Raw genomic sequence first — 26,634 nt, 5'->3', positions numbered from 1 at the left:
GGTCTCCATACGTTAAACCTCATGTTTACACCCTGCTTCTAGGCACTGTATAGTCACACATATCTCTTCCAACATCACACCCTCTTGCTCTCCCTTCTTTCCTACCTCCTGCACCCCCTTTCCACCAACCATTGTTCTTTGAATGCCATAACAGCATTATTAAATGCACACAGTAATCCTACATACATTATTGTAACTTGGGAGCTGAGGCCCATTTATCAGTGAGAAGGAAAATACATGGTTTATTTCACTATTTAGTTCAATTTGTATTCTAAATATATACTTAAAGATAGATCCCTTACCTCAGTTTTTTTTCTAATCGTTGCAGGTCCCCCAACAATGCTTTCTAAATAAGTCAGTGCTCACGAGCAATACTTTAAAAACAATATAGCAGCCGGGCTTGGACCTTGCCAACCATTGACATTATTAGCGTGTTTTATTTCAGATTCATATTACAGAGAGTCTTGACCGTAGAATGACCCATAGGCTCTGAAGGTTCTGGGAGAAAAACAGATCAACATTTATTTGCTACTAATATGCCACCTGTTCCCCTTCTTGCACCCACTCCCTTTCAGATCCCACCTTCACAATTTCTAATGTGAGTGAATTCTGGCAGCAGGGTTGGACTCCCATCAACAGTGGACCTTGGCAGCAATATAAGTGCCTCACATTTACAAATTAAAAATTGTGTCTTTTTTCAGTGTAATTGGGTGGGTTTTCCTTGGTGCCACAATTTTGGGAACATTTGCGGCAGATGCTAGGATTTAAATCACGTTAGACAGGTAACATGGATCAAAACAAAGAGATGCACGGTGCAGCAGGCCAATAGGTGGCCTAATTGATCCATAAAAGTGGCACACACTGTCCTGCTAAGCTTGTTCTTTTGGCATTGCTTTAAAGACCAGTACAGGCCTCACTGTGACGTAACAAAAGCGTGAAAAACATTACACTTTCTGTTCTGTCCATTTGTTTCGTTTGGGTAAATATTATGGTTTTCACGCCTGGGCAGGGGGCCGTCATGGCCGGTAACGGCCCGCCAGCCCGAGCGAAACAGGCAGACTCCTTATTTCCCCCCACATACAAAAAAAGAAAAATGGCGCCACCCGGGGGAGGTCCTCAGTTGGCTCGAACAGTGGGCAGAGAATGTATATTCTCTGCTGTTCCAGATACCTGATTGGCTAATGGCCCTTTGCTGGGTGCGAATCTCGTTTATAAAAAGATTTCTCAACCCCAAATACAATACAGGCATACATAGGTCAGTTCTTTCCTCTCAACCAAAACAAGGGCTTTCCAAGCCAGAATAGAAAACAGGCCCATGTGGTAGAGGACAGCCCCTCCGCTCCAATGAAAGCTTTCTCTAGACCCAAACAAAATGTATGCCCATTTGAGGCAGCACAACCCTACTCCTGCAAAGAACACTTTCTTAAGACCCAATTACGACACAGATCTATATGGGACAGGCCTTCTTCTTCCTCCTCCAATAAAATCTTCCCTCAGGCCCTAATATAAAATAGCGTCTTGTGGGGCAGGTATACCCTCTCCTCCAATGAAAGCTTCCTCCACACCGAAACACAATACAAGTCCAAATGTCCAATACATGCCTATGTTAGGAAAGACAACTCTTCCCCTCCAAAGAAATGTTTCTTCAGACCCAAGTACAATATAGGCTTAGGGGGAGCTCCTCTACTCCAATGAAAGCTTACTTCACATCCAAACACAACAGACGCCCATGTGGAGTGGTACAGCCCCATGTGGGGCAGAGGTTTTCTCACCTCCAGTGAATGCTTTCTCCACATGCACACACACCACAGGTCCTGCTTGTGGTGTAGGCATCCCCTGCTCCATTGAAAGCTTCTCCACACCCAAACACAACAGACGCCCATGTGGAGTGGTGTTCCTACTCTTCCAATGAACCATTTCTCCAGTTTTAAACGCGATACAGCCCCATATGGGACAGACGTTTTCTCACCTCCAGTGAAGGCTTTCTCCACATGCAAACACACCACAGGTCCTGCTTGTGGTATAGGCATCCCCTCTTCCATTGAAAGCTTCTCCACACCCAAACACAATACAGGCACTTGTGGGCCAGGCTTCCCTTCTCTTCAATAAAAGCTTTTTCCACACCCAAACACAGCACAGATCCTTTCTCTCACCTACACAAAGCTTTTCATAGTACAATCCACAACAAAATGGGGCGGGGATCCCAGGCAACCATAGCAAACCTTTTCTAGACCCAGACACAAACAGACCAGCGATGCAGGTGTACCCTTTCAACTCAAGGAACGTTTTCACAAGACCCAAACACAATATAGATCCATGAGGCACACCTGTTTCCGCTCAACATTAGAGAGCTTTCCCTAGGCCCCAGCACCATTCTAGACCGGATGTAAGAGGCACGTTTTCTCTCTACCACATACAAAATCGTCTCATAGCCTCAATATACGGTCCAAGGTCGGACAGGTGTTCTCTGCAAATCAAAGAAAGCTTTCTGAAGACACTAGCACAATACACGTTTTAAGGGGGCACTGAAGGCTTTCTCCAGACTCAAACACAATATGGGCCTATGCGTGAGAGTTGTTCCTGCTCTAACATATAAATGTCTGCTCTTACTGAAGACTGGGTATTAGCCTCAAGGGGCAGTTGGACCTTCTGACTCAGACAAAGGTCTTGCCAAACAGCAAGGCAACACAAACTCCTATAGAGAGTAGGTGGGCATCCTTTGGCTTTGGAGCCACTGTGCCCAAACCCACCCCTTGGGCCAGGTGGGCACATGTCAGCAGTAAAATCCCATGCATGGAGATATTTCACCATTTGACTCCCTCAGTAATGATTTAGAGTGTCAATGACAGCATGTGAATGATGTACCTGCAAGCTCCCGGGGGGAGTGGGAGGACCGGGTTGGAGGGGAGGTGATGGATATGGACTTAATGGGAAGGGATTGGAAAGTGTTCCTGATTTCATGACACAGAATCTTGTCATACTTTGTGGGATTTTAGGCAAATCCCCCTATAACCAAAGCCTGGGCTTTACTCCCTGAACGTGGCAAGAACTTCAGATATTGATGTAGATAGAAAGCGCCCACAATAGCCTAAATGCGGATAACAGGACATTTGCAGAAAAGCTTGGACTTGGGAATATTGGCAAGCCACAGTAATTCCAGTGAGAGAAGGCGGCCCTCGGGGGATCCCCCAGGGTGTAATGATCGACACTTGAATCACAAGTAGATACATTTTCCAACGGAGCCTTTACTCGTGATCCGCTCAGTTCATCTCCAGGTTGTTAACATAGTCCTTGACCCAGTCCGACTCAGGGTCTGTGCAAATCTGGCGGTTCTTCCTGGTGATGAAACTGTGGAAAGAGAAAGATCAGGTCAGAAGGCAAGTTTGCTGATGAGGGCTGACAGCCATGTGGCAAGCCCCCACACCTGATATGATGGTTCTGTCATTATAGTTTCATAGGTTGAAATGGGGACATGGCTACTGAGTATGAGATTCTTTAAAGGGCCACTCATTGTTTGCTAGTGAGAAAGCCCCCCACCCAACTCCCGCCTCTGAGCTATGCAGATGCACTTTGCTGAATTCCGGGGCCAGAGATGGCCTGCCTATTTCTGATACCTACCCTATGGCTCTGAGTTGTGAAAACACCCTGCATTAGTTTATTGTGCCAGGTTTGCTAGTGAATGATGTTTCGCTGCCTCCGAGGTGTTGAGACCCATTGCCTTACAGCCTGATGTTGACAGACATGGTTGGCTGGATAGTTTACGGTGCCTGGTTTGCTAGTGAACGATGTTTCACTGCCTCTGAGGTGTGGAGACCCATGGTTGGCTGGATAGTTTACGGTGCCAGGTTTGCTAGTAAATGATGTTTCGCTGCCTCCGAGGTATGGAGACCCATTGCATTAGAGCATGATGATGACAGACATGATTGGCTGGTGAGAGATGTTCCTTGCCTTTGAGCTATGCAGACATGATCAAGTTAGACTCTGGTACCAAGGAAGGTTTATTAGTGAGAAGCATTCTCTGTCTCTACAGTGCCCAGGCCCACTGCATTAGACTCTTGTTACAGAGTTGGCTTCTTAGTGTGTGCAGACACGCTGCATTAAGCTTTGGTAGCAGTGATAGTTTGTGGTTTGTCTGTAATTTAGAAGCTCTAGCCTCAGCATTGTGGTGACACCTCTGGTCCTGAGATGTGTTTGTTAGTGCGAGAGTCTGCTTGCTGCATTTATGCCAAAATCTCTCATACAGAGTTAAAGAGAACCTCAATACTGACCTATTAATAAGGGCACAAATATCGACCATCTAATAAATACATTACACATGGAGGAAAAATGGGATCTACTGCTAATGTACTGGAAAATTGATCTACAAATTCAATATTTGCAAACCACCTCCGTCCCTCGCACCCTCTTACCCTACATCAAGAATGAGCCAGGTATCATTTTTTTAAATTTGTATTTCTTACTTTATGGTGGTACATAGACAATGGGCCTCGCTCGTCATAAGTTTGCCAGTCCGGTAACAACGGTACTGCTAAGCTACCGGTACTGTTTTTAGCGGACTGGCAAACTACAAGTTATGCTCGCGGGTGCCTTCCTGCCCACCAAGTCTGACTCTATGGGGCTCAAATGGGAATGGGGAGCATTTTTTTCCAGTGCCCGCAAATGGCCAATTACCGGGTCTGGCAAGGCTGTAATGATCCGGTAATTGCCCATTCGCGGGTGCCGGTCCACTAGTATCGTAATGAGGCCCAATATGTTGGATTACCATTATTTTCACTTGATATTTTGACCTGTCAGCCCTGTGAGGCGTGCATATACACTGCATTCTTTCGTGGTGTCTGCCATGGCTTGCTAGTGACTGGAGCTCCTTGCCTCGAAGGTGTGCATATAAATTGATTCCGAATCAGACAATGGGAGGACTTTTTAAGAGAAAAAGCAATCTTATCTACGAAGAAGTATGGACGCCCAGCATACTCTCCACCTACAACACCTGTGTGCATGGATCGCATGACGCTCCAGAATGATGGCGACTTACACACACTGCGCTTTTGTTTTTACCAATGTCAGAGGTGCATACCAACTGTATGTGTGCAATCGCACCCCAAATCTGCTTTTGGGGCGCTTACTCTTGTGCCCAGTAGACACAAAAAACACTTGGTTGCGGTGTGGCACTTACACAACGGCAGGCTTTGGGCAGCGGCTGCTGGTGTAGTAGTACTCCCTCACATGTCTCAGAGGAATCTGCCGCTTGGCGTGGAAGAAGCAACAGGGTGTTGTGTCAGATCCCACTGCAAGAAAACAGGGACAGCATCAGTACCTGGTAGTGCAAGACTGGCGTCCCGTGCAACACTTCCAGGGACAAATACCTGCAGACCTCCAACCCCACAAATCCAACTTAGGAACTTTATCCCTGAGCTAAAGCACCAGGGCGCTCTCTAATTCTTCAACCCAGACCACGAAATCCACATAATCAAGGGGCAGCACCACTCTCCCTCAAATCTAATGCAACAGCACCACTCTCTAAGACCACAAATCCTGAGCTGCAACTCCATCACACAATAGTGGTATTGAGCACTCATTCACCCCATATGTGGGCCTCTTGGCGCAGAGGATGGGTAAAAAGAAAAAAAGAAAATAAGAGTTAAGATAAAATTTGATAGAAGAGCTTAATGTTTGGAAATGTGCAGAAAGCTGCCCGATACTCATCTAAGAGAAAGCATTTCACATGGTGAGAGCTAGCACAGGCAACAAGCTTCTGCCAGTGCTGCCCCTCGTAAAGCACAGACCCTCAAGAAGGAGCTTGCCAGAAGGACGAAGAGTTCTGGCAGGGTGAGAGGGAACCACATTTTACAATGCGCCTCAATTATAAAGAAGCACCTAACCTTCACAGTATAACCTCCTATTCTGGACGCATCCTCCTTTCTAAAGGTCACCCTATAAGCCCTACAATCGCACACTGCAAACTGGTTCTCATTTCTAAAGGACCGGCATCTCTCTCAGCTTGCAACCAAAAACCATGACCTGCATCTCATTTGCAAACAGTCATCTCCTCTGTAGCTTAATTTTAAAGTGGCAGCTGCCCTCTCTGGTGCAACAACTACACAACTGTGCAAAGAAGCACCCCCATAACTAACCCTATTACTGCACACCCTGAACTGGTGTCTTTCTTGTCCTGTGGCTGAAAACTATGCAATTGAAATCAGTTCTAAAAGATCATTTCCACACACCTCAATTCTAAAGAGGCATCTCCAATGTTCTAGTGTTACAATTACAAATGTCCAACTATGTCACGGAACCAAACGAACACCCTTCCTGTCTAACTCAACAACTCCATATCTTGAACTGGCCCTTATTTCTAAAGGAGCGGCGTTTTTCTGGTCCTCTGATTAAAAACAATGACATCCGGATCCTCCAACTCTCCTTCACCTCCTCAGCAAAGCAGTTTCTGGTTAGAGTGCACAGGTTGCTGTAATATAACTTTAGATAAGGCTGGGACTAGGTCTCCTCATTGTTGTTGTCAAAGTTAATTCAGAAATACTTCCATTAAACCACATAATAAGATGACAGCGATTACATTGAAAAAAGAAAAATACGTAGTTCTAATCAACAATGCATCCAAATGAGTTCCCAAGATTCATAAAGTTTGCCTGCTTATGAACAATAACAAAACTGCTCGAAAAAATGTGGTTGAAACATTCCAGAATAAAATTACCATCCCTCTCAAAAAGGTTCAAGGTAATTGAATGTCAACATTATTTAGTTTTTCAGGGTATCTCTAATTTCTTATGAGGGATTGCAAATGCGACAGCTATACTCAGATAGATTCGTTCCCGTCCAATTTGCAGAAGCCACGTTTAAAAACAGAGCATTAAAACAGGCTCTCGTTATTGAAACTTAACCATTTTAGTGTTACGTCATAATAAATAGCCAGGAATCAGGCTGGTCAGCAAAGATAAATGTGTTCGGTTAATGGGTTTCCTAAGTCCCTCGCTTCTCTTTCCATTCGAAATCATTAGCGTAAGTTAGACTTAATATCAGTGGCTAGATTTCCCATTATCCCTGCTGTAGTGTGAAACTAAGATGGCCTCATTCTATGTGTGCCGGTCCAGAAACAACCATGCCAGTAAGCTTACCGGCATCGTTGTTTCCGGACCGGCACACTACAACTCTGCGGGTGGGTGCCATCCTGCCCGGCAGGTCAGACCTGCTGGGCGGAACGGCAACCACCTGCAGAGTTTTCACTGAAGCGCCGGCACCTTATTAACGGTGGCGGTGCTTCAATGGGCTCCACTCCCATAGAGTCCTATGGGACTCTACGGCAATGGGGACTTAGAATTTACCAGCGCCTGACTTTCCGGGCCGCCGGTGTTGTAATCCCCTGGTGTTACCGGGAAGTCAGTCGCATGTAAATCGTTACGGGCCTGACGGCAACCCGCTGGTATCATCCGGACCCGTACTGAGGCATCACCACTGTGCAGGCTTTGTTTGACATGGGTTAACAACCGAAGCAAAAAAATGATTTTTTTCACTACCTTGAATGTGATTCCTTATTAACTTAGTCAAAACTGCCCTTTCATTTACCCAAAGCTATAATCGTTCCAACCTCAAATCATCCTCAAGAAAGGTGTTGTCTGATTATTTGGGAATAGCGTCGCTTGAGGTTGATAGGGGTCAAACTAAAATAGTTTCAAAAAGGAATTTTCCTGGATGCATAGAGCCAAAACACTGGTGAAGCCCCAAATTCCTGCTCCATATCATGCAACAGTTTTTGGTTTTGCCTTATATATGCACAGCATCATTGGTTTTGGTAGTGCTTTATACGATTCAGCGAACCTGAATATACCCCAAATGGCCTATTGAATCCTGTGTTCTTGTTTCTCTACATGGGATTTGCCAATGAGACTGGAGGTGACAGTTAGCCCTAAACATTCATAGGAGTCCACAATTTTCATCTGTTTATTGTTCATCCAAAAGGGCAATGGGGCTCATTCCAAGTCTGGTGGCTATGCCGCCAATACATCTGATCGGATACCACCAGACGATAATATGTTACCGGAACCTGGTCTGCTGGAATTACCAGATGATTACATGTCCCAGTAACGGTAGGTTAATCCCCATTCCATGGAGTCCCATAGGATTACATGGGGGCATTACTGGTATTACTTGCACCGGTTATACCGGCGCCAGTTATGCCGACTATTTTTTTGCCACTGGGGTGTCTGACTTAACTCCAGCTCTTGGCTGGAGGTAAATCAGGCCACCCCATCAGCAAACTTGTAGGTTGCCGGTCAGGAAACGTTCCAGTAAACAGAATTATTGGCACGTTAATTCCAGACGGGCAAACTTAGAATGAGCCCCAATGGCCTCTTGTTTTTCAAATGACCACCTGGTTTGCAGACCATTACTGCTGATTTTGAAATGTTAACATTCAAGTCAAGTCCCCTCATAAACTTTGTATATGCATCAATGTGTTTTTGCAGAGAAAGCAAGGTCCTAAACAACAAAACAATATCATCAGCATAGGCGAGTGGAGGCACATGCTTAGTGCCAAAATGCGCAAGTGAGACTATTTGTGTACAAGGAGAAAAGTATTGGGGATAACACAAAGCCTTGTCTATCACCCGTTTCCAGTGTGAATCAGGAGGTACAATGCCCATCAGTATCAGATGGGACACATGCATCATTACCCTTGTGTGTACATGTTAAAATATGTGTCAGGTCATCCGGGAAATTCATGTCCTTGAGACATTGCTACAACCTTGACCGATGCACTTGACTTTGCAGTGCGCAGGTCCATCAATGCCAAATATATGCTCTCCTTTTTCATATTCATGGGGCCTCATTCCGTGATTGGAGGTAGCCATGGTGCTATTTGCGCCATGGCTGCCTCCAATACTGGGTCCGGCACCGGTCTCGTTCAATGGGGACTTACCGGTCCATTCCGACCCTGGGGGGACTGGTAAGTCCCCATTGAACAAACCATTCCCGATTCCCATTATGATTTTGGTGATTAGCACTGTTATGATTTCGGTGATTAGCACTGTTATGATTTCGATGATTAGCACTATTATGATTTTGGTGATTAGCACTGTTGTGATTTCGGTGATTAGCACTGTTATGATTTCGATGATTAGCACTATTATGATTTTGGTGATTAGCACTGTTATGATTTCGTTGATTAGCACTGTTATGATTTTGATGATTAGCACTATTATGATTTTAGAGATTAGCACTGTTATGATTTCGGTGATTAGCTGTTTGATCATAAGATTAAAGATAAGTACGGGAATTGGAGTCAAGCTTACCTTCATCTTCCTTTCTTGTAATTTCCCCAACCTTACTTTCTATGTTCTGGGCCCAGCTGGGGTTTATGAAGGTGGGTTATTCCTAAATCCATGGCAAGGCAGCTCTTATGGATGAATATAGACTTTTTTATTCTCGTTTCTATCTGTTTCCTGACGCCGACTAACGCTGTATATAATACCACAGTCCAGGACCGATTTTTTTGCGGTGTCCATCCCTTAATGTGCCCACTAACCCGAATCCCTTTAACTACGAGTTTAGACCAATTAGCCACTTTAAAAAAAATGCAGAGATTGATCTTTAGCACAAAGTCATGAATAGAAAAGTAAATACACCAGCGATGAGTCAAACTTTATACCCAACTGGTGTGAGGTTGCAGTGAGGGATAAACACACCAGTACAAATGCTGGTGGTGGAAAAAAAAGAACATGCAAATGGGGGGTGTGTTTCAACCTCTAATTTGAAACGCGTCGGCTCATGATAATAATAAAATGTAAATCTTTTTGTATACAAATGCCTACCTAGGTGTATGAATTTACTATTCAAACACCACATTACGGAACAGTGATCTTTGAATGAATAACCTGACATATCTAAAAATATTTTGGAAACTATTTCTAAGAGTTTGGCTATCTATTGGCCTGTGAAATTGTGCAGTGGGCGAGAGTTCCCAATACATGGGGATTTATTTTCTATTTACTCTTCACTAGGAAACAGAGGAAACCAATGTTTGCACAAGTTGGGAAAGATCCAGTATCATTCCCCTGGGCCTGATTCATGGAACTGTTTTATAATGGCGCAGTCCCATAGGAAAACGTTCCATGAATCAGGCCCCTTATGTGTGTTGCTGCTCTTCAAGGCTTAGGCAAAATGGCTAGGAGTTGGGAAAATGGGAGGGTAATGAGGTAAAGTAGAGGTGGGCCATACAAATGAGAGGGTTGTGCTTAAGCTGATGCTGTCATTTGTTGTTGTGGCAGGTGTCAAAGGGCAATGTGCTATTTGTGTGCAGTTTACTGTGATAAACATGTGCATGGGTAAATCGTAAACATGCAAGTGTTGACATCACGTGCCCAAGCGCCCACCCGATTTGCCCGGCATCGCGATCACATGTCGAGGTTGCCAGTTTTTGTCATGATATGTTCATTTACATTTGTGTATTTACATGGTTGTTGATGGATGTTCGTAAATTAATGTGCTGATTAACTGTTTTATGAAATATAACTGTTTTATGAAATATCAATATTTCGAAATAAACATGATGTGATACTGAGAATGATATGTTGACATACTTATGTCACATAGCAGGTGTTGCAACCAAATGAAAAGGAGATACTGACATCAGTGCCAGCTACTCACTCAAATTGCCAGCTTTTGCTGTTAACCTACTGTAGCGCACACAATTTGCTAGTTATTTCAAGAATTTGCCCATATACTTACATATGTCAGGGATAGCCATCAGTCGCCATATGTTCGAATTATATGCCTAGATAACGCACCATTATATGGGAAACATGGATTACACTGCAGGAAGAAACGCTTTTGCAACAGCAAAATCTAGGAGTGTGACTTAATTTAGCCAATTAACATAGACATGAGATAATAAAATTGAACTCCCTCTTGTAATACTCTCTAAGTTGTTGTCTATATAGTATTTTTAAGTACTGCTCTATAAAACTTTATTTAACTTGCAATGATTTCATGGTATTGTTAAGGGGTTGTGTGTGCCGTTTGGTTGTTGTGAGAATGCGCAGAGGGAACCACACTGTAGTGTTTCACTCTTGATACCATATTAACGGCCCTGCCCCCAGTTCAAAGCTAACATGCCCTACCAGAAGGCCTTCCTCGCACAACTCTGCGGCCGCCGTCCCTCTGCTCCCCTGCGGGACTGGCCTGCAACCCCTCCCCAAGTGCCTGCCCTGCAAAAGCCAAACCTCATACCTCGGAGCTGCCAGGCCTACAGAAGCCAAACGCCACAGCCCTGAGCCTCAGTATCTCACAGAAGTCCCTGCCTCGCCTGGCAGATGCCAGACCTCATATCTCTGAGCTGCCAGGCCTACAGAAGCCTAACGCCACAGCCCTGAGTCTCAGTATCTCACAGAAGTCCCTGCCCCGCCCTGCAGATGCCAGACCTCATATCTCTGAGCTGCCAGGGCTACAGAAGCCTAACGCCACAGCCCTGAGCCTCAGTATCTCACAGAAGTCCCTGCCCCGCCCTGCAGATGCCAGACCTCAAATCTCTGAGCTGCCAGGGCTACAGAAGCCTAACGCCACAGCCCTGAGCCTCATTATCTTACAGAAGTCGCTTCCGTGCCCTGCTGAAGCCAGACCTATCTCTGAGCTGCCAGAGCTACAGAAGCCTAACTCCACAGCCCTGAGCCTCAGTATCTCACAGAAGTCCCTGCCCCACCCTGCTGAAGCCAGACTTTCCATCTCTGAGCTGCCAGGCCTACAGCAGCGTAACACAACCGCCCTGAGCCTCAGTATCTCACAGAAGTCCCTGCCCTATCCCTGCAGAAGCCAGACCTCATATCTCTGAGCTGCCAGGCCTACAGAAGCCTAACACCACAGTTGTGAGCCTCAGTATCTCACAGACGTCCCTGCCCCGCTTTGCTGAAGCCAGACCTCATATCTTGGAGCTGCCAGGCCTACAGAAGCCTAACGCCACCGCCCTGAGCCTTAGTATCTCACAGAAGTCCCTGCCCCGCCCTGCTGAAGCCAGACCTCATATCTCTGAGCTGCCAGGCCTACAGAAGCCTAACGCCACAGCCATGAGCCTCAGTATCTCACAGAAGTCCCTGCCCCGCCCTGCAGATGCCAGACCTCATATCTCTGAGCTGCCAGGGCTACAGAAGCCTAACGCCACAGCCCTGAGCATCATTATCTTACAGAAGTCGCTTCCGTGCCCTGCTGAAGCCAGACCTCATATCTCTGAGCTGCCAGAGCTACAGAAGCCTAACTCCACAGCCCTGAGCCTCAGTATCTCACAGAAGTCCCTGCCCCACCCTGCTGAAGCCAGACTTTCCATCTCTGAGCTGCCAGGCCTACAGCAGCGTAACACAACCGCCCTGAGCCTCAGTATCTCACAGAAGTCCCTGCCCTATCCCTGCAGAAGCCAGACCTCATATCTCTGAGCTGCCAGGCCTACAGAAGCCTAACACCACAGTTGTGAGCCTCAGTATCTCACAGACGTTCCTGCCCCGCTCTGCTGAAGCCAGACCTCATATCTTGGAGCTGCCAGGCCTACAGAAGCCTAACGCCACCGCCCTGAGCCTTAGTATCTCACAGAAGGCCCTGCCCCGCCCTGCTGAAGCCAGACCTCATATCTCTGAGCTGCCAGACCCACAGAAGCCTAACACCACAACCCTGAGCCTCTGTATCTCACAGAAGTCCCTGCCCCAGCCCTGCAGAAGCCAGACCTCATATCTCTGAGCTGCCAGACCTACAGAAGCCTAACACCGCAGCCCTGAGCCTCAGTTTCTCACAGAAGTCCCTGCCCCAGCCCTGCAGAAGCCAGACCTCATATCTCTGAGCTGCCAGACCTACAGAAGCCTAACACCGCAGCCCTGAGCCTCAGTATCTCACAGAAGTGCCTGCCCCGCCCTGCGAAAGCCAGACCTCATATCTCTGAGCTGCCAGGCCTACAGAAGCCTAACACCACAGCCCTGAGCCTCTGTATCTCACGGAAGTCTCTGCCCCACACCCCTGAGCCTCTCTGTCGAGCCTCTCTGTCCTGCCGGAGCACGTGCCCCACACAGCTTCGCCGCCATCATTGCAGTCCCTCGATTCTACTACAGGTGCCCCCTGATCATCGCAGTCCCTCGATTCTACTACAGGTGCCCCCTGTTCTCTCATTAAGCCTGTCCTTCAGAAGCCCTGCTCCAGAGCTCTAAGCTCACCATGTCCCGCCGAAGTCGCGGCCCCACACTTCTGAGCCTCCCTATCCGTGCACGTCCTCACATTAATCACACACGCTCCCAACCTAAATGCCACCTACGTTACGAAAAACGTATACATCTAGACATTGAGCCAAAATTTGCAGCCGCCCCTGTTTTTTAAACAGTTAATTATCTTTCAGATTGCAAAAGCTGTACAGGCTCGGGCACAGACAGCAGAGCTATCCTCCATTTATGAATATTTTACAGGCCCTGGTATCAGCAGTGCTAACCCCAAGATCACACCAACCTTACAAAGTAACTCCACAGAGCCATACCTATTGCTCAGATCACATACGTTATAAACGTCAACGTTTAGATAGAAGAGCTGTTCTTGTATGGGCAGAAATATTTCAGGCAGCTTTGTTAGACAGCAGAATTATCCCCCAAGGCACACAGTTAATGGATACAAGTTCCTAGGACAGCAAATCTAACAATATCTGTTTAGCACATCACATACCCATCCTAACCCTCCAATCACCCACACTTTACTTCAGTACACCACCCATTCTTCGCACTCCACTTCAATAGAGTGTATTTGAGCCAGAAAACGTAATCTTATAACTGCGACCACAGAAGGGTGACTATCTACCTTTGGAGAAATGTGACCACGGGGCTACTTCACATAGGCCCCATAAATGGGACAGGGCTGGCTGCAACGATAGATCATAGATTAAGATGTGTGCTGTCAGCGTGATGGCAAGTACATATGCTTTGCCTGTTTTTAGCCCTTCTTCTTTGCTGCTGACCAGAGCATCACACAGAAATTTCTCTGTGAAGGTCTTACTGATAGGCACTGGGAGGTGGGGGGAGTATGGAGGGGTAATCATCACTAGGAGGGGGAGGGATTGACATGCAGTGCAGCATTGTGATCTCTGACAACTGTTATATTTTCAGAACTCTTGTGATGTTGGCGAATGGGCTCATGCTTTCCTCTCCTGCTTTCTGCCGCTGCGACCTTCTGATTGGTCAGGAGGCACTGTGGGGTTTCAGAAGTAAGGCCAGCTGGGCAGCCATTTTACATTCTACTCTGACTAGCTAAGCCCGCTCTTCCATCCTGTTTCTTAGAGGTTGCTAGGTGTGCCCATCAAGGTTCCCGAGATGGATTGTGACAGAGCAGAGCAGCGCATGCCATGGCAGGTTACTTATAAAGACAATCTTGCTGCATGATGTTAATCAGAATTCCTAGCCAGGGTAAGTTTGGATCCGAAGCATCAGTTTGCAAGTTTTTAAATTAAGAAGCTAGAGGTAAAAGCTACGAATTCTGCAAGGGACGTATTTATTAAGGTAGTAATGGCCACAGATCTGCTAAAAGGTAGGCGAGACAGGCAGTGATAGTGCGGAAAAGAGACACCACATGTGCTGGGTGACTGGTTAAGGGTCTATGGCTTGACCGGTGGCACTAGAGCAGGTGTTTCCAAGTCTTAGCGTCAAGATTCCCAACCCCATCAGATTTTCAGGATAACATCTAACATTATGAATAACTCTAATTTAAAGACACTGGGCCTCATTAGGAGTTTGCCGATGCGGTAACAACGTACCAGCAATTCCGTTCACTGGCACGTTACTGCACCAGCAAAGTCCAAGTTTGCCAGTGGTACAGTTGGAGGTAAATCAGGTGCCTTACTGGCAAAAATCGCTGGTATTACTGACACCGGTATTACCGGTTCTGCTAATACCAGCAAATCCTGACTCCATGGAATGGGGATTAACAATCGTTGCCGGCACTCACAATCCGGCAGTAACACCACTGGACCGAGTGCCGGTAATGGTAATACAGTTTGGTGGTATCCCGCCGTAATTTACCAACAGTATACCACCAAAGTTGTAGTGAGGCCCTCTGGCTCATTACAAGTTCCCGGTATGCCACTGGCAATTCCACCGGGATACCAGGGGACTACCGTACTGTCTCTGACACCCGATATCTCGGTATTACCAGGATATTACTGGTAGCGGAGCCACTGGTAAATCCCTAGTCCCACAGAGTCCCATGGGATTCCATGGGATAGGGACGCCGCAATCACCAGCACTGTTAATACGGTACCAGTGATTGTGGCAATTGTCTGCCAGTAGTGTCCTGAACTACCCGCAGGTCAGGCTTGCTAGTAGATCACAGCCCCTATGGGCAGACTTGGAGGTTATTACCAGCACCTTATTTCCAGACCAGCAAACTCATAATGAGCCTTGTGTGGATATACTGAAAACATGGAGTGGATTTAGGTCTTGGGGAGCAGACTCAGAGAACCCTGACCCAGACGATATCAGGAAAAGGATTGGGGTGGAAAGAATGAGAAGCTTAAAACACGTTTTGCAGCATGGCTTAGTTTCATAAGGTGTCGGGCAAAGGATGCATTTATCTTAGGATTGATTGCTTTGTAACACAGCAGGCCTTTTCATAACCAGACAGTGAGTCATTGAGGCTTTTTCACATCATTGTTCCTGGTGCAGTATTTTCCATATTAAAACTCGTCATCCTCAATCAGTAGAGCAAACGGTATTGCCTTTTCTTCTAGCCAGCACTATTGCTAGAACGATCTGCTCCGATTAGGAATTTTTCAATTGATCTGGACCACACAAATAATCCAGTGAACCTGGCTCTCATGCATGTCACTTACCTGGGGCAGCATGGACCTCAGAGCACAGGGCAATAAGCAGGAGAGCAGCGAGGGCAGCCAACGAGGCCTTCATGGCAGCAGTGGAACCGGGAGTCTAACTCAGCGAGCAACAAGCGCACGCTATATCACCCACAGTCTGTCTGCGGCTACATGCCTCCCCTCTTCTATTTATCACTGTCCTTTAGTGCAGGAGGGGAAACTTTGACAGGAGATGACGTGCTTTCCAGAGTAGACATAGATAAGTGCAGTGGAACCCACCAAGCACAGGATGTGGTGGAGGTTTGAAATGTGTGTACTTCAAGTGACGTTCCATTGCTGGGTGTTAAGGGGGGCTAAGAGGAAAGACATCGTGCAGGCAGGATGCTGCGAGGCCAGGTGAGGTTTTTTTGGTTTGTTTGTGGGTGGACAAATTAATCACACCAAGGACAGGTGACATGGGCTTACTGGACTATTGGGCAGTAGGGAAATGCAGACAGGACACACGACCGGCTAGTGTGTGGAGCAATTTTGTGTGAGTGTGCGGGTTTGATGACTTGATGAACTGTGCAACCAGCAGTATTGAACAATGTTACTCGGCCAGTGTGCTTTAAAGTGCACCGTTTGTATTACATTTTACCAAAAATAAGCCCCAGATACTAATAAACTGCACTGCTCACGACGCCACACATAACAACACAGATAACATGCATGTTCCAACAGTTCCACAGATAAGGAACAAAAATAGTACCCTGCAGGGTGCACAATTTTCATTCGCCAGTAGCCATTGGCTAACGATAATTGCCACTTGGCAAGTAAGAATTGGCGTACTGTCTGTAGAATTGATCGGTGGGGATGGCTGCTTAGCAGCTTGCAAGTTGAATTTGTGACTACTGGTACCCCAGACTGCCTATGTTGAGTCTTAGATTTGAGTTGAGGGTAGATAAAACACAGTTCCGGTTGATTTACAAAACTTCAGAATGTCTTTGTTTTTTGTTTTGGGCTGTAAGCACAGCATCTCTTCAACAAAGGTTTTTCTGAGAATACAAACATACATCCAGCACCGGTCACTTGTGGAGTACCTCAGGGGTCCTGCGTGTCACTGACGCTGTATAATATTTTTACCAAGCCCCTTTTTGATGACCTCGACCATTTGGGTGTCACCTACACTAACTATGCAGATGACACCCAAATTCTCCTCCCTATCACTGGGAACTACGACTCGGACACAAAATTGTTGAATACAATTTATCTTATCATCCAGGCATGGATGCCCACACACGGCCTCTGCCTCAATGATGATAAGATTGAATTACTTCTCGTTGGTTCCCAATCAAAAATAAATAAACTAGACAATCAGTTGAAATCCTTTACTATAGATGGCATCAACATAATCGTGTCCATGGAAGTCAAAACACTTGGCGTTTACCTCGACTCATCCTTGACTTTGTCTAGACAAGTCAATGAGACAGCCTCTGCCACAGCTTATACCTGCAAATTAATAAATGCCTGCAGACCCTTTCGTTCGACAGCAAGCTGCATTACTCTAGCTAGAGCGCTCATTTTATCTAAATTATATTATTGTAACGCTCTATACCTAGGAACTAACAAGCTAAACCTAAAAAAATGACAAACAATTCAAAATAATGCACTCAGAACTGCCCTAGACATACAAAGAGCTCATCATATATCATCAACAAGACACATTGCCCAATGATTATCCATTAAAGACAGAATAGCATTCAAAACCTTAGCACTCACCCATAAATGCCTTTCTAACTCAGCCCCTAAATATCAGACCTGTAAATTGACTAGAAACCTATCAGACCCCACTAGGACCTCACAACTACACTGCCTTAGGGTTCCTAGAATCAAGCTACAGAAATCAGGGGGCAGTAGCTTCTCTGTTTTAGCAACAATTCTAGCCTTAAGAGCAGAACCCTCATTCCCCTGCTTCAGGAAAAATGTAAAAAACTGGCTCCTTACCCAGGAGGCTGCATAAATGTCTGTTTCATCCTGCTATTCTGTATTTAATTGTTATACCTCCTTTATCTATGTGATGTAACTGTAACTAACTTATGCTCTGTACTGCTGTTCTTGTTTTTTATGTAACTCATTGTGTAACCTTACGAAATGCGCCCAGATACCTGAGAGTTAGGTGCGCTATATAAATGAATAAATAAATAAATAAATACATACATATATTTAGTGAAAAGGCTTTGGCAAATTAACATTATAGTTGCTGGCGCAAAATACCGAACAGTCAATAATATTTCCCAGTTATGGGTAGCTGCTTAACCATGACATGCGTCCCCACCACGTACAACACATATAACATTGTAGATGACATCACAAATTTCATCATCCTTGACATCACTGACGGCACCACATATGACATTACTGATTTTGTAGCCTGTAATTCGCAGAGTAGCCAATCTATCAAATACTAGATGCTCTGGACTGCAACTTCTAGCTGCGCCAGCCAGCTTTGCCAGTGGCAAGGGATCATTGTAGTTGTATGTCAAAACATCTGGATGGTGACAGATACACTGCTGAACCAGACCATGTGTCACAAAATATATTTATCGTGAGAGAAACTGTCTGCTGGGATTCTAGTTAGACTATTTCAACCTTAATAGTACATGCTCATAGGTCGCAGCATGGATGTAGGGAATGTACGATTGTATGTAGCCCTCGCAGGACAAGCCACAGTGTTGTGTGATGCAGAACCGCAGGAGATGCTGCCCGTCGCACTACATCCATGCTTCCGAAACGTGTTCGAGCTGAGGATCGGACCCTCTGTGGCAAACCCCTCGCAGGACAAGGCCGCAGCATTGTGCGACGCAGGACTGCAGGAGATGCTGCCCGTCGATACGTCCTACGTTGCGCTACATCCTTGCTTCCGAACCTTTAAGAGTTGAGGATCTGATCCTCTACGGCAAAGCCCTCGCAGGACAAGGCCACAGTGTTGTGTGACGCAGGACTGCAGGGGATGCTGCCCGTCGATACGTAGCACATTGCGCTACATCCACGCTTCCGAACCTTTGGGAGCTGAGGATTGGACCCTCTGCAGCAAAGACTTTGCAGGACAAGGCCGCAGTGCTGTGCGATACAGGTGTTTGGGGACAAAGTGGTCGCAATGCAAAGTACGAGCATGCGCAGCAACCGTCGTCATTCAGCGACCGCAAAGTAAGACAGGTGCGGGCAGGGGGTGCAGCCATTACTGCATCCTACTAATCTGCCCTACCTCTTGATTACTTTCATTTCAATGCTACTCTCACCCTGCACTGTCTCTACGCATCCATTAAACTGCCCCTCTCCCAGGTAGCCATACTCTCTTTTCTGTGTCTCTGAAACTGTTTATCTGCATTTCTCTTGCATTTTTCGCATTTGTTCCCTTTATCTGAATGTTTCTGGCCTCCATCACTGTTTCACTGCATTCCCCTGCATTTTTCTGCATTTTCTTTCCTGCTAGATGAATGCATTGGCCTCTATCACTGTACTTTGAATTTCTCCTGTATTCTCTGCATTTCTCCTTAAGGCCAGTGTTCCTGGATGTGTTTGCACATGGCTTGCTGTGTCCACTAGGCCTTTCTTCTCCTCTTCTCTAGGTTCCCTCTTACTCTGTGATCACTACTGTTGCCCTCCAGGCCTTTTTCCACTCTAGGTTGAGCTGAGCCTGGTTGGCACCCACCGATGTCTCCACTCACTGCCTGTTGCTGCCCTTGTTACTTGTCTCTGCCTGTGCTCTGTTGTTGTCCCTTATTCCCTCTGTTTACCCCCCTTTTCACCATATCGCCTCCTTTTGCACCATGTGAGGCATAGCTCTGTGCAGTGTTTCCTACTCCTCTGCTCCTCTCGCCTGCCCTTACTCTTTACTCTATTACACCCACTATAATCCTCTCAATTTCCCCCATCTTCTCTAACTGCCTTGCTATCTCCTATCCTATTCTTTCACTAAGACTGGAAGGAAGAAGCCCAAGAAGGACACCATGGTCTCGAATCCAGGCCTTCCCATCGCTGACACCTATGCCAGTCCTTTCTCCAGACAGACTCTTACTGACATCCTCTTTGTCATTCCTCCTCATGACCCATGGACCCTTCATATGGTCACACTTCTCTCTCCTTCCTCCTCTTCTCCCATCAATGGTGGCACACGGTGGGAGGTCCTCTTGGCCTCATTCCAGTCCTCCGGAGTCATCATTAATGTCTCATAACAGCACCGTCATGGTCCAGGGCCCTCAGCCCAATTTTCTCCTATATGAAAGGTCCCTCCCGCGCCTCATCAACTTCCTTCCTTCTCCTGTGATTCCTTCTACCACTTCTCTGGCTCCTCTGCCACCTCCTCTGCCACCTCCTTCCTCTACTGCTCTGGCTCCCATTCCATTTACGACCTCTCTGGCTCCTCGGCCACCTCCGTCCTCCACCTCTCTGGCTCCCTTGCCATCCACTACCTCTCTGGCTCCTTTGCCGCCTCCTATTTCCACCTCTCTGGCTCCTCTGCCACTTCCGATAACTACTCCTCTCCCCTGTACCCGACTCTGGAAGTCTTTCAAAAGTGGCAACCTGCTCCACGTGGCTACTCTTATCTCTTGCTTTGCTGTCAAACCCTCCTATGACATCTGCCACCTCCTTGAACTCTTGGACCTGGATGCTCTTGCTCTTACAGAGACATGGTTCAAGGCCAGCTCTGTCACAAGTTTTGACACACGCCTCACTGAGGGCTACAAGATCCTCTCCGAGTCCAGGCCCAATAGACCCGGAGACGGAGTGAAAATGATCATTCCTGAGTGGATCCCATCTTCCATCATCCCCACTCCTCCTTATTTTTGGAAAATCAAATATTTATTGTCATTTTTCAAAACATCATCAAGAATTTCATCAACATGCACAATAAATGGCTCTCGAGCCCCCACCACCCTCCCCATCCTCCCCCTCTTTCATGCATTACAACCAACTTCACCTATATCACTGTCCCAACAAGTGGGTTCCTCCATCGTTCTGTTACTTTCCCAAGGCAGGCTAACAACCATACTTGTTAAAGAAAGGTAGAAAGATCCACTCTAAATCCATTGTTGCCTCATCCAAGAGGTGTGTCAGGTACTCCATGCCGTATATGGACCCTGCCTTCTGTACCCATTCCGTCTCGGTGGGCACACACCCTCTCTTCCAATGCTGTGCCACAAAGCTCCTCGCTGCCACTAGTAGTGTTCGCACCATATGCCCCATCTCTGTGCATCTTCCTCCTTCTCATGCACCCCAAGCAACATCATACTTGGATCCATGGGCCTCTGCACCCCATCCACATCTTTAAGCCATCCCAAGACCTCCGCCCAGTATGTCTGTATAAGCGAGCAGCTCCACCACATATGATAATTACCACCATTTGTCTGTCTGCAGTGCCAACTGTGTAAGTCCAGCCCCGTGAATATTTTCGCCATAGTTGCTGGTGGGTAGTGCCACCTATGTATCAACTTGACGCTTGCATACGGTATTGCAGCGACAGGTTGGACATCTTGACCCTCCTACATATTTTGCTCAACAACTGATCAGTTAAATCTATTCCCAGGTCTTTGGTCCATTTCGCACGTGCCGGTAGTATACCAATGTGTTCGCTTAGTCACAATTCCCCATAAAGTCGGGATATCCAACCCTTCGTGCAAGTTTCTTGCAATAGTGCTTTCTTGAAGGAGCTGAGGTGCCAGTGTAAAGTTTCTCCACAATTCGGCTTCAACAGAACCCCCTTCAGCTGCAAATACTTGAAGGCTGAAATCCCTCTCATACACAGGCATTATTACAAACGGTCAAGGACATGAACCCCCCCCCACCCTCCACAGCTGCCCTTCCCTTGAGAGTCCTGCGTCATACCACAACTGAATCCTTAAAGGCTCTACAATGGAATTTCTCTGGGGTGGAGCCCAGATACAGCTGAGGGGTAACGGCCACGTCAACAGCCAGCGGATAGCACCTCTCTCATGTCATATCGACCAAAGCACAGCCAGAATAGGGTGCGTTAGACCCACATCCATTTACCCAGTGATACCAGTTCCAGGAGCGTGTTGTCCATGTGAAACCACTGTTTCTGTGAGTCAGGGTCCAGATGGTCCACCATGATTCTCAGCTGGGCAGCCCTGTAATAGGTCACAAGATATGGGAATCCTAGCCCCCCTCCTCTTTCGGTAACACCAATGCGCTACCCGGGGCTTTGCTCCCGTCCATGAGAAATGCATAAGCGCCCTCTGGGCGTTGGCCAAGAAGGGAGCTGGAACAGTGGTGGGGAGCATCTGAAACAGAAGACCGTCATCTTGATGCAATTTAATCGAGCCACCCACGAGTGGCCGATTTGTCCCCAGTGTTGCAAGTCTGCCTGTATTTTGCCCCATAGCAGGAGGCAGTTCTTTTCAAACAGTTCCCCTGCATCTCTCGTAATCTTGATCCCGAGATAGCAGAATCCCTCCCGTCGCGTCTTGAATCCCCATTCACTTACCCATTCACTGTCCTCCCAACTCCAATTCCCAGCCAAAAATACCACTCACTTGTCGAGGTTGACCCTCAACCCTGACAGTTCCCCATATTCCCACAGACTCTTTAGCAGGGCAGACACTGAGTCCCGTGGATTTGTGAGGTAGAGCAGTGCATTGTCCACAAACAAGCTCTCTTTATATTCCTGTGACCCCATCATCACCCCTGTTATACCCCTACATCCCCTCAGACCAATTACCCATGGTTCCATAACCAGCGTGTACAACAAGGGCCACAGGGAGCACACCTGTCTGGTATCTCTGCTCAGCGTTTTTGCCCTAGACCTCTTGCCATTTGCCACCACTCTCGCCCTCGGGTAAGAGTACAGGGCAGAGATATACCCCATCCATCGCTCCCTTATTCCTATCTCCTCCAGGACCCCCTACAAAAAGGACAAGTTGACCCTGTCAAATGTCTTTTCAGCATCCAGCAAGAGGACCAAGACCCCTTCCCTTTGCACCCCCGAGTCGTTCAGTATGTGTAGGGTCTTACTTAGATTGTCAGATCCTTGCCTGTTTTGGATAAATCCTGTCCGGTCTGGGTGCACCAATCGGGGGAGATGTTTCTCCAACCAAGATTCCAATATTCTCGTGAATATCTTTGCATTAACATTTTGCAAAGATATCGGCCTACACAAGGCACAACTCGTCTGGTCCTTACCCTGCTTGGTGATCACTGTTACTAACGCTTCAAGAAATGTGGGGGACATATTGTCCGCATTCCGGATGGAGTGAAAGACCCTAGCCAAGGGTCCACCAGGACCTCTTGGAACTGCTTGTATAAATCAGATTTATAGCCGTCCTCCCCTAGTGCCTTACCCTGCTTGAGGTGGCCTATCCTCCCCTGGACTTCTTCCCCTGTGATGTCTGCCTCCACCAAGGACCTCACTTCCCTCATAAACCGCGGGATAGGAAGCTTCATCAGGTATTCTTTTACCTCCCTCTCTCAAGGCGCATCCGGTTGGGAATACAAGTCCTCATAGTAGTCCGCAAAGCAATCTGGGATACTCCCTGTGGGGCCAATCAACCTCCCTCATTCATCCTTTAGGCTGTGAACTCTTCGTTCTGACCTGCATTCCCTAACCCTATTCGCCAATAACATCCCCACACTGTTGCCCCTCTCATATTACCGTTGTTTGGTGTAGCACATCTTTTTCAGCACCTTCCCTATCAGGAGTGAGTGTAATTCCTGCCGTTTGTCCCGCATTGCCTCCAGTAATCCCTCAAGGGCCACCGCCATTGTCGTTAGTTTTGCCCTCATGCCCCTCAGCTCCTCCCATATCTGCCCCTCTATCAGCACTCTCTCCCTCTTTTTTCGGGCATCTTCCGCAATAAGAAGGCCTCGCACTGTATCCTTGGTTGCTTCCCACACTGTCTTCCAGTGAACCTCCCCTGTGTCATTGGTTTCAAAATATTGTGTGATCTCTTTCTGTAAAAAAGTCCCGAAAAACTGTGTCTCAGTAGAGGCCATCATTACACCTCCAACGTGGCGTCCCCTTCCACCCCTTGTCTATCCACCACTCAGTTGTGACCATTTCATGGTCCGACCAGGTCATTGCTTCTATGCGTGGTGATGACACCATTGTCTTTTGCTCCCTCGGTACCAGCAGGAGGTCCATTCTAGTGTAGGTTTGGTGCAGAAGTGATGAAAAGGTGTATCCTCCAACCTGGGGGATCCTGGACCTCCAGACGTCTACCCAAAATGATCCTGCAGTAGCTGTTAAAATGCTTTATGCTCCCCAACCACTTTAACCTTGTCACCTTTTACCGACCACCAGTCCACTGCAGGATTCGGAACCAAGATGAACACCTCCTACCATTGTCATACCCTCTGACCATTCTTCAAACACTGAGAACACCCTCCAAACGAAGGGCAGCTGGTTTGCATCAGGTGCATATACAGACACAAGGATCAGCAACCTCCCCTCCAGGTGCCCCTTCACTGCCACAAACCGGCCCCCAAAACCCCTCCTCAACTGGACCTCCCTCAGTTGCATGGCACGCAACAGAGCGATCCCTGTTCCCTCCTTCTCACTCATTTTGTGCGAGGCCCAATATGTTTGCCCTACCTCTGTCACTTTCAAGGCATACTCCCTCCCTTGCCTATAGTGAGTTTCTTGCAAGAAGAGTACAACTATCCAGGCCTTACGGAGCATGTTCACGGTAAGGGACCTTTTATTCGGGGAGTTCAGCCCTTTCACATTAAACATTGCTACCTTCCAATCGGTCATTTCCCCCCTGTTAGACCCACTGCCATTTCCTGCCCTTGGTCAACCCCATTTCCCACCTCAGTTGTGATGACGTGATGCATGTAATTTGCCACCCCAGACCACCTGTACCCACCCCCACCTCTTCAAAGCTACACAAGCTCCTGCCTAATCCCCATTATTCTCCCCTATCCCTAACGCCCCCTCCCCTCCCTCGTTCTTCCCTAACCCACCACTCCCCCTCTCTTGGGCATTCAGCCACACGCATCTGAAAAAACAGGTACACCGGCCGAACCACCAGGGTTGTGCCCCCTGGCATAACCGAACTAGCCTCCACTACTCCCCCCCAAATATGTTGCATCCCTGCCTCCTCCAGCAGCACTTTCCCCCTTGAGCAACCTCGTCTGCTCTCCTCCTCCTCCCCCACATCGCATTGCCCTTCCTCCCCCTTTACGAACCTGAAATTCTACAATGCAAAAATCAACAAAAAACTCTCCTTGAACTTGGTCACTCCATAACACTTGTGTTCCCCCTCTTATTGTCCACCCCAGTACAAACAACCAGGCATAGCAAGATCCCAGGCACGTGGTTCATGGACCCCAAAGGAAGAAATTACTTTCAACATTCAACTTGGCCCTCCTCATGTGGTCTCCTTGCGAGGGAAAGGGTGTTAAGTCTCTGGAATTTCCTGGACCCATGAATTCTGTGCCATCCAGGGTCTGTCTTCGGGCCCCTGACTACTCACCTTGATGAGGGCCCATTCCCACTTTCCCCTCCAAGGTTATCTTGTCGGGGCCCCATGAGGTCCTCCATGGCCCATTTGATGTCCTCCTCCGACACAAGCTGATGCCTCTCTCCTTCCCATTCAATAACGAGCACAGAGGGGGTTCCCCACCTACACCTCACCCCTTTCTCCTGAGGCCACCTAGTAAGAGGGCCACACTTCTTACGCCTCACAAGGGTCTGGGCCTAGAGGCCCTGAAATATAGCTACTTTGGAGTCTTCATACTCTATATCTCCGATGCGCTGTGCCTTCTCCAGCATTTCAGCCTTGTCACGGTAGTAATGCAGGCAGGCCGGCACAGCCTGGGGCCCCCTGTTTCTGCCACTCGCTCGGTGCACCCTGTTCAAGGCCACCCACTCACCTTCCTTAGATCCTAGAACCATCCCTATGATTTCTTGGATTTTTCATTCCAGTCCCGCCAGGGATTCCCCCTCTTTCTCTCGTAGGCCAAAGAAACAGAGGTTATTGCGCCCCTCTCTATTTTCCATTTCATCCATTTTGAGACATAGTTCCTCCTCCCTCCTCTTTCTCCTCTCAACTTCTTGGAGACGAACCCCCATCTGTGATTCAAGAACCACCGCTGAGGCGTGGTTTGCCTCCACCCCTTGAATCTGTTCTTCCAGGGTGACCACCTTCGCTGACAGGTCTGACACCTTCGCCCCAATGTCTGTTCTCATTCTGTGAATTTCCTCCAGAATCACCTAGATGCCGCTTTTAATGGTGCTAATCTCTGCAGTGCAGGGGTGCGGTCCTCTGTCTCCCTTGGCCTTTGCCATGTCTCAGCTGTCAGGATAGTAGAACTGCAAAAGCGTAACTTTCCAGCTCATCCACCTGTTCTAGCCCCACCGTTATACCACTGTGGAATCAGAAAAATACAATATTAAGGCTTTTACACCATGCAAAGGAAAATACACCGACACAGGCTTGTAAAGTTTCCCAGAATCTTTATTACAAAACTGAACAGTATTGAACAAAGTACACAAATAGCTATTTGTCCGTCAATGCATCACAGAGACCACCAGCAGGGTTCACTGTGAGCAGTGAGCAGGATTTGCTATCTGGACATCAGCGTATTTATGCAGTTTGTTATAATGATGTCCAGCCTCTTACAAGTTAATTATATACTGGGCTAGGGTCGCGCCAGGTTCGTTTCCTAATTTACATATCTTGTGCATGCGGTTTACTTTTCAACATATTTACTAACACACACTATTATTCTTTAGTTTAACGTTACACTCTTTACACATTGCTTTAATACAGATCAAACAAACGTTTTGCATGTCGTATTTGGATAGCGTT

The 26,634-nt window shown here is 47.3% G+C and overlaps 1 protein-coding gene across 1 annotated transcript; it reads right to left on the bottom strand.

Annotated features, from left to right (window-relative positions):
* Positions 1-400: 400 nt before the first annotated feature.
* LOC138488049 (C-C motif chemokine 5-like) lies at positions 401-16,006 on the bottom strand. The gene is made up of 3 exons (XM_069614771.1): positions 15,848-16,006; positions 5,174-5,285; positions 401-3,348 (listed from the first exon to the last, which is right to left on the bottom strand). Exons 1-3 carry the CDS (start codon positions 15,918-15,920, stop codon positions 3,261-3,263), a joined length of 273 nt encoding a protein of 90 aa, XP_069470872.1. The 5' UTR covers positions 15,921-16,006; the 3' UTR covers positions 401-3,260.
* Between the last annotated feature and the right edge of the window lie 10,628 nt (positions 16,007-26,634).

Source organism: Ambystoma mexicanum, chromosome 9 (assembly GCF_040938575.1).
Source record: "Ambystoma mexicanum isolate Mex_15411 chromosome 9, UKY_AmexF1_1, whole genome shotgun sequence".
NCBI lineage: Eukaryota > Metazoa > Chordata > Amphibia > Caudata > Ambystomatidae > Ambystoma > Ambystoma mexicanum.
This window is presented reverse-complemented; position numbering and strand designations above follow the sequence as displayed.

Coding starts and splice junctions, on each gene's coding strand:
- LOC138488049 (XM_069614771.1), bottom strand. CDS start 15,920: ATGAAGGCCTCGTTGGCTGCCCTCGCTGCTCTCCTGCTTATTGCCCTG. Junction 5,286..15,847: donor TGAGGTCCATGCTGCCCCAG/GTAAGTGACATG, acceptor GTTTTCTTGCAG/TGGGATCTGACACAACACCC. Junction 3,349..5,173: donor TGCCCAAAGCCTGCCGTTGT/GTAAGTGCCACA, acceptor CTCTTTCCACAG/TTTCATCACCAGGAAGAACC.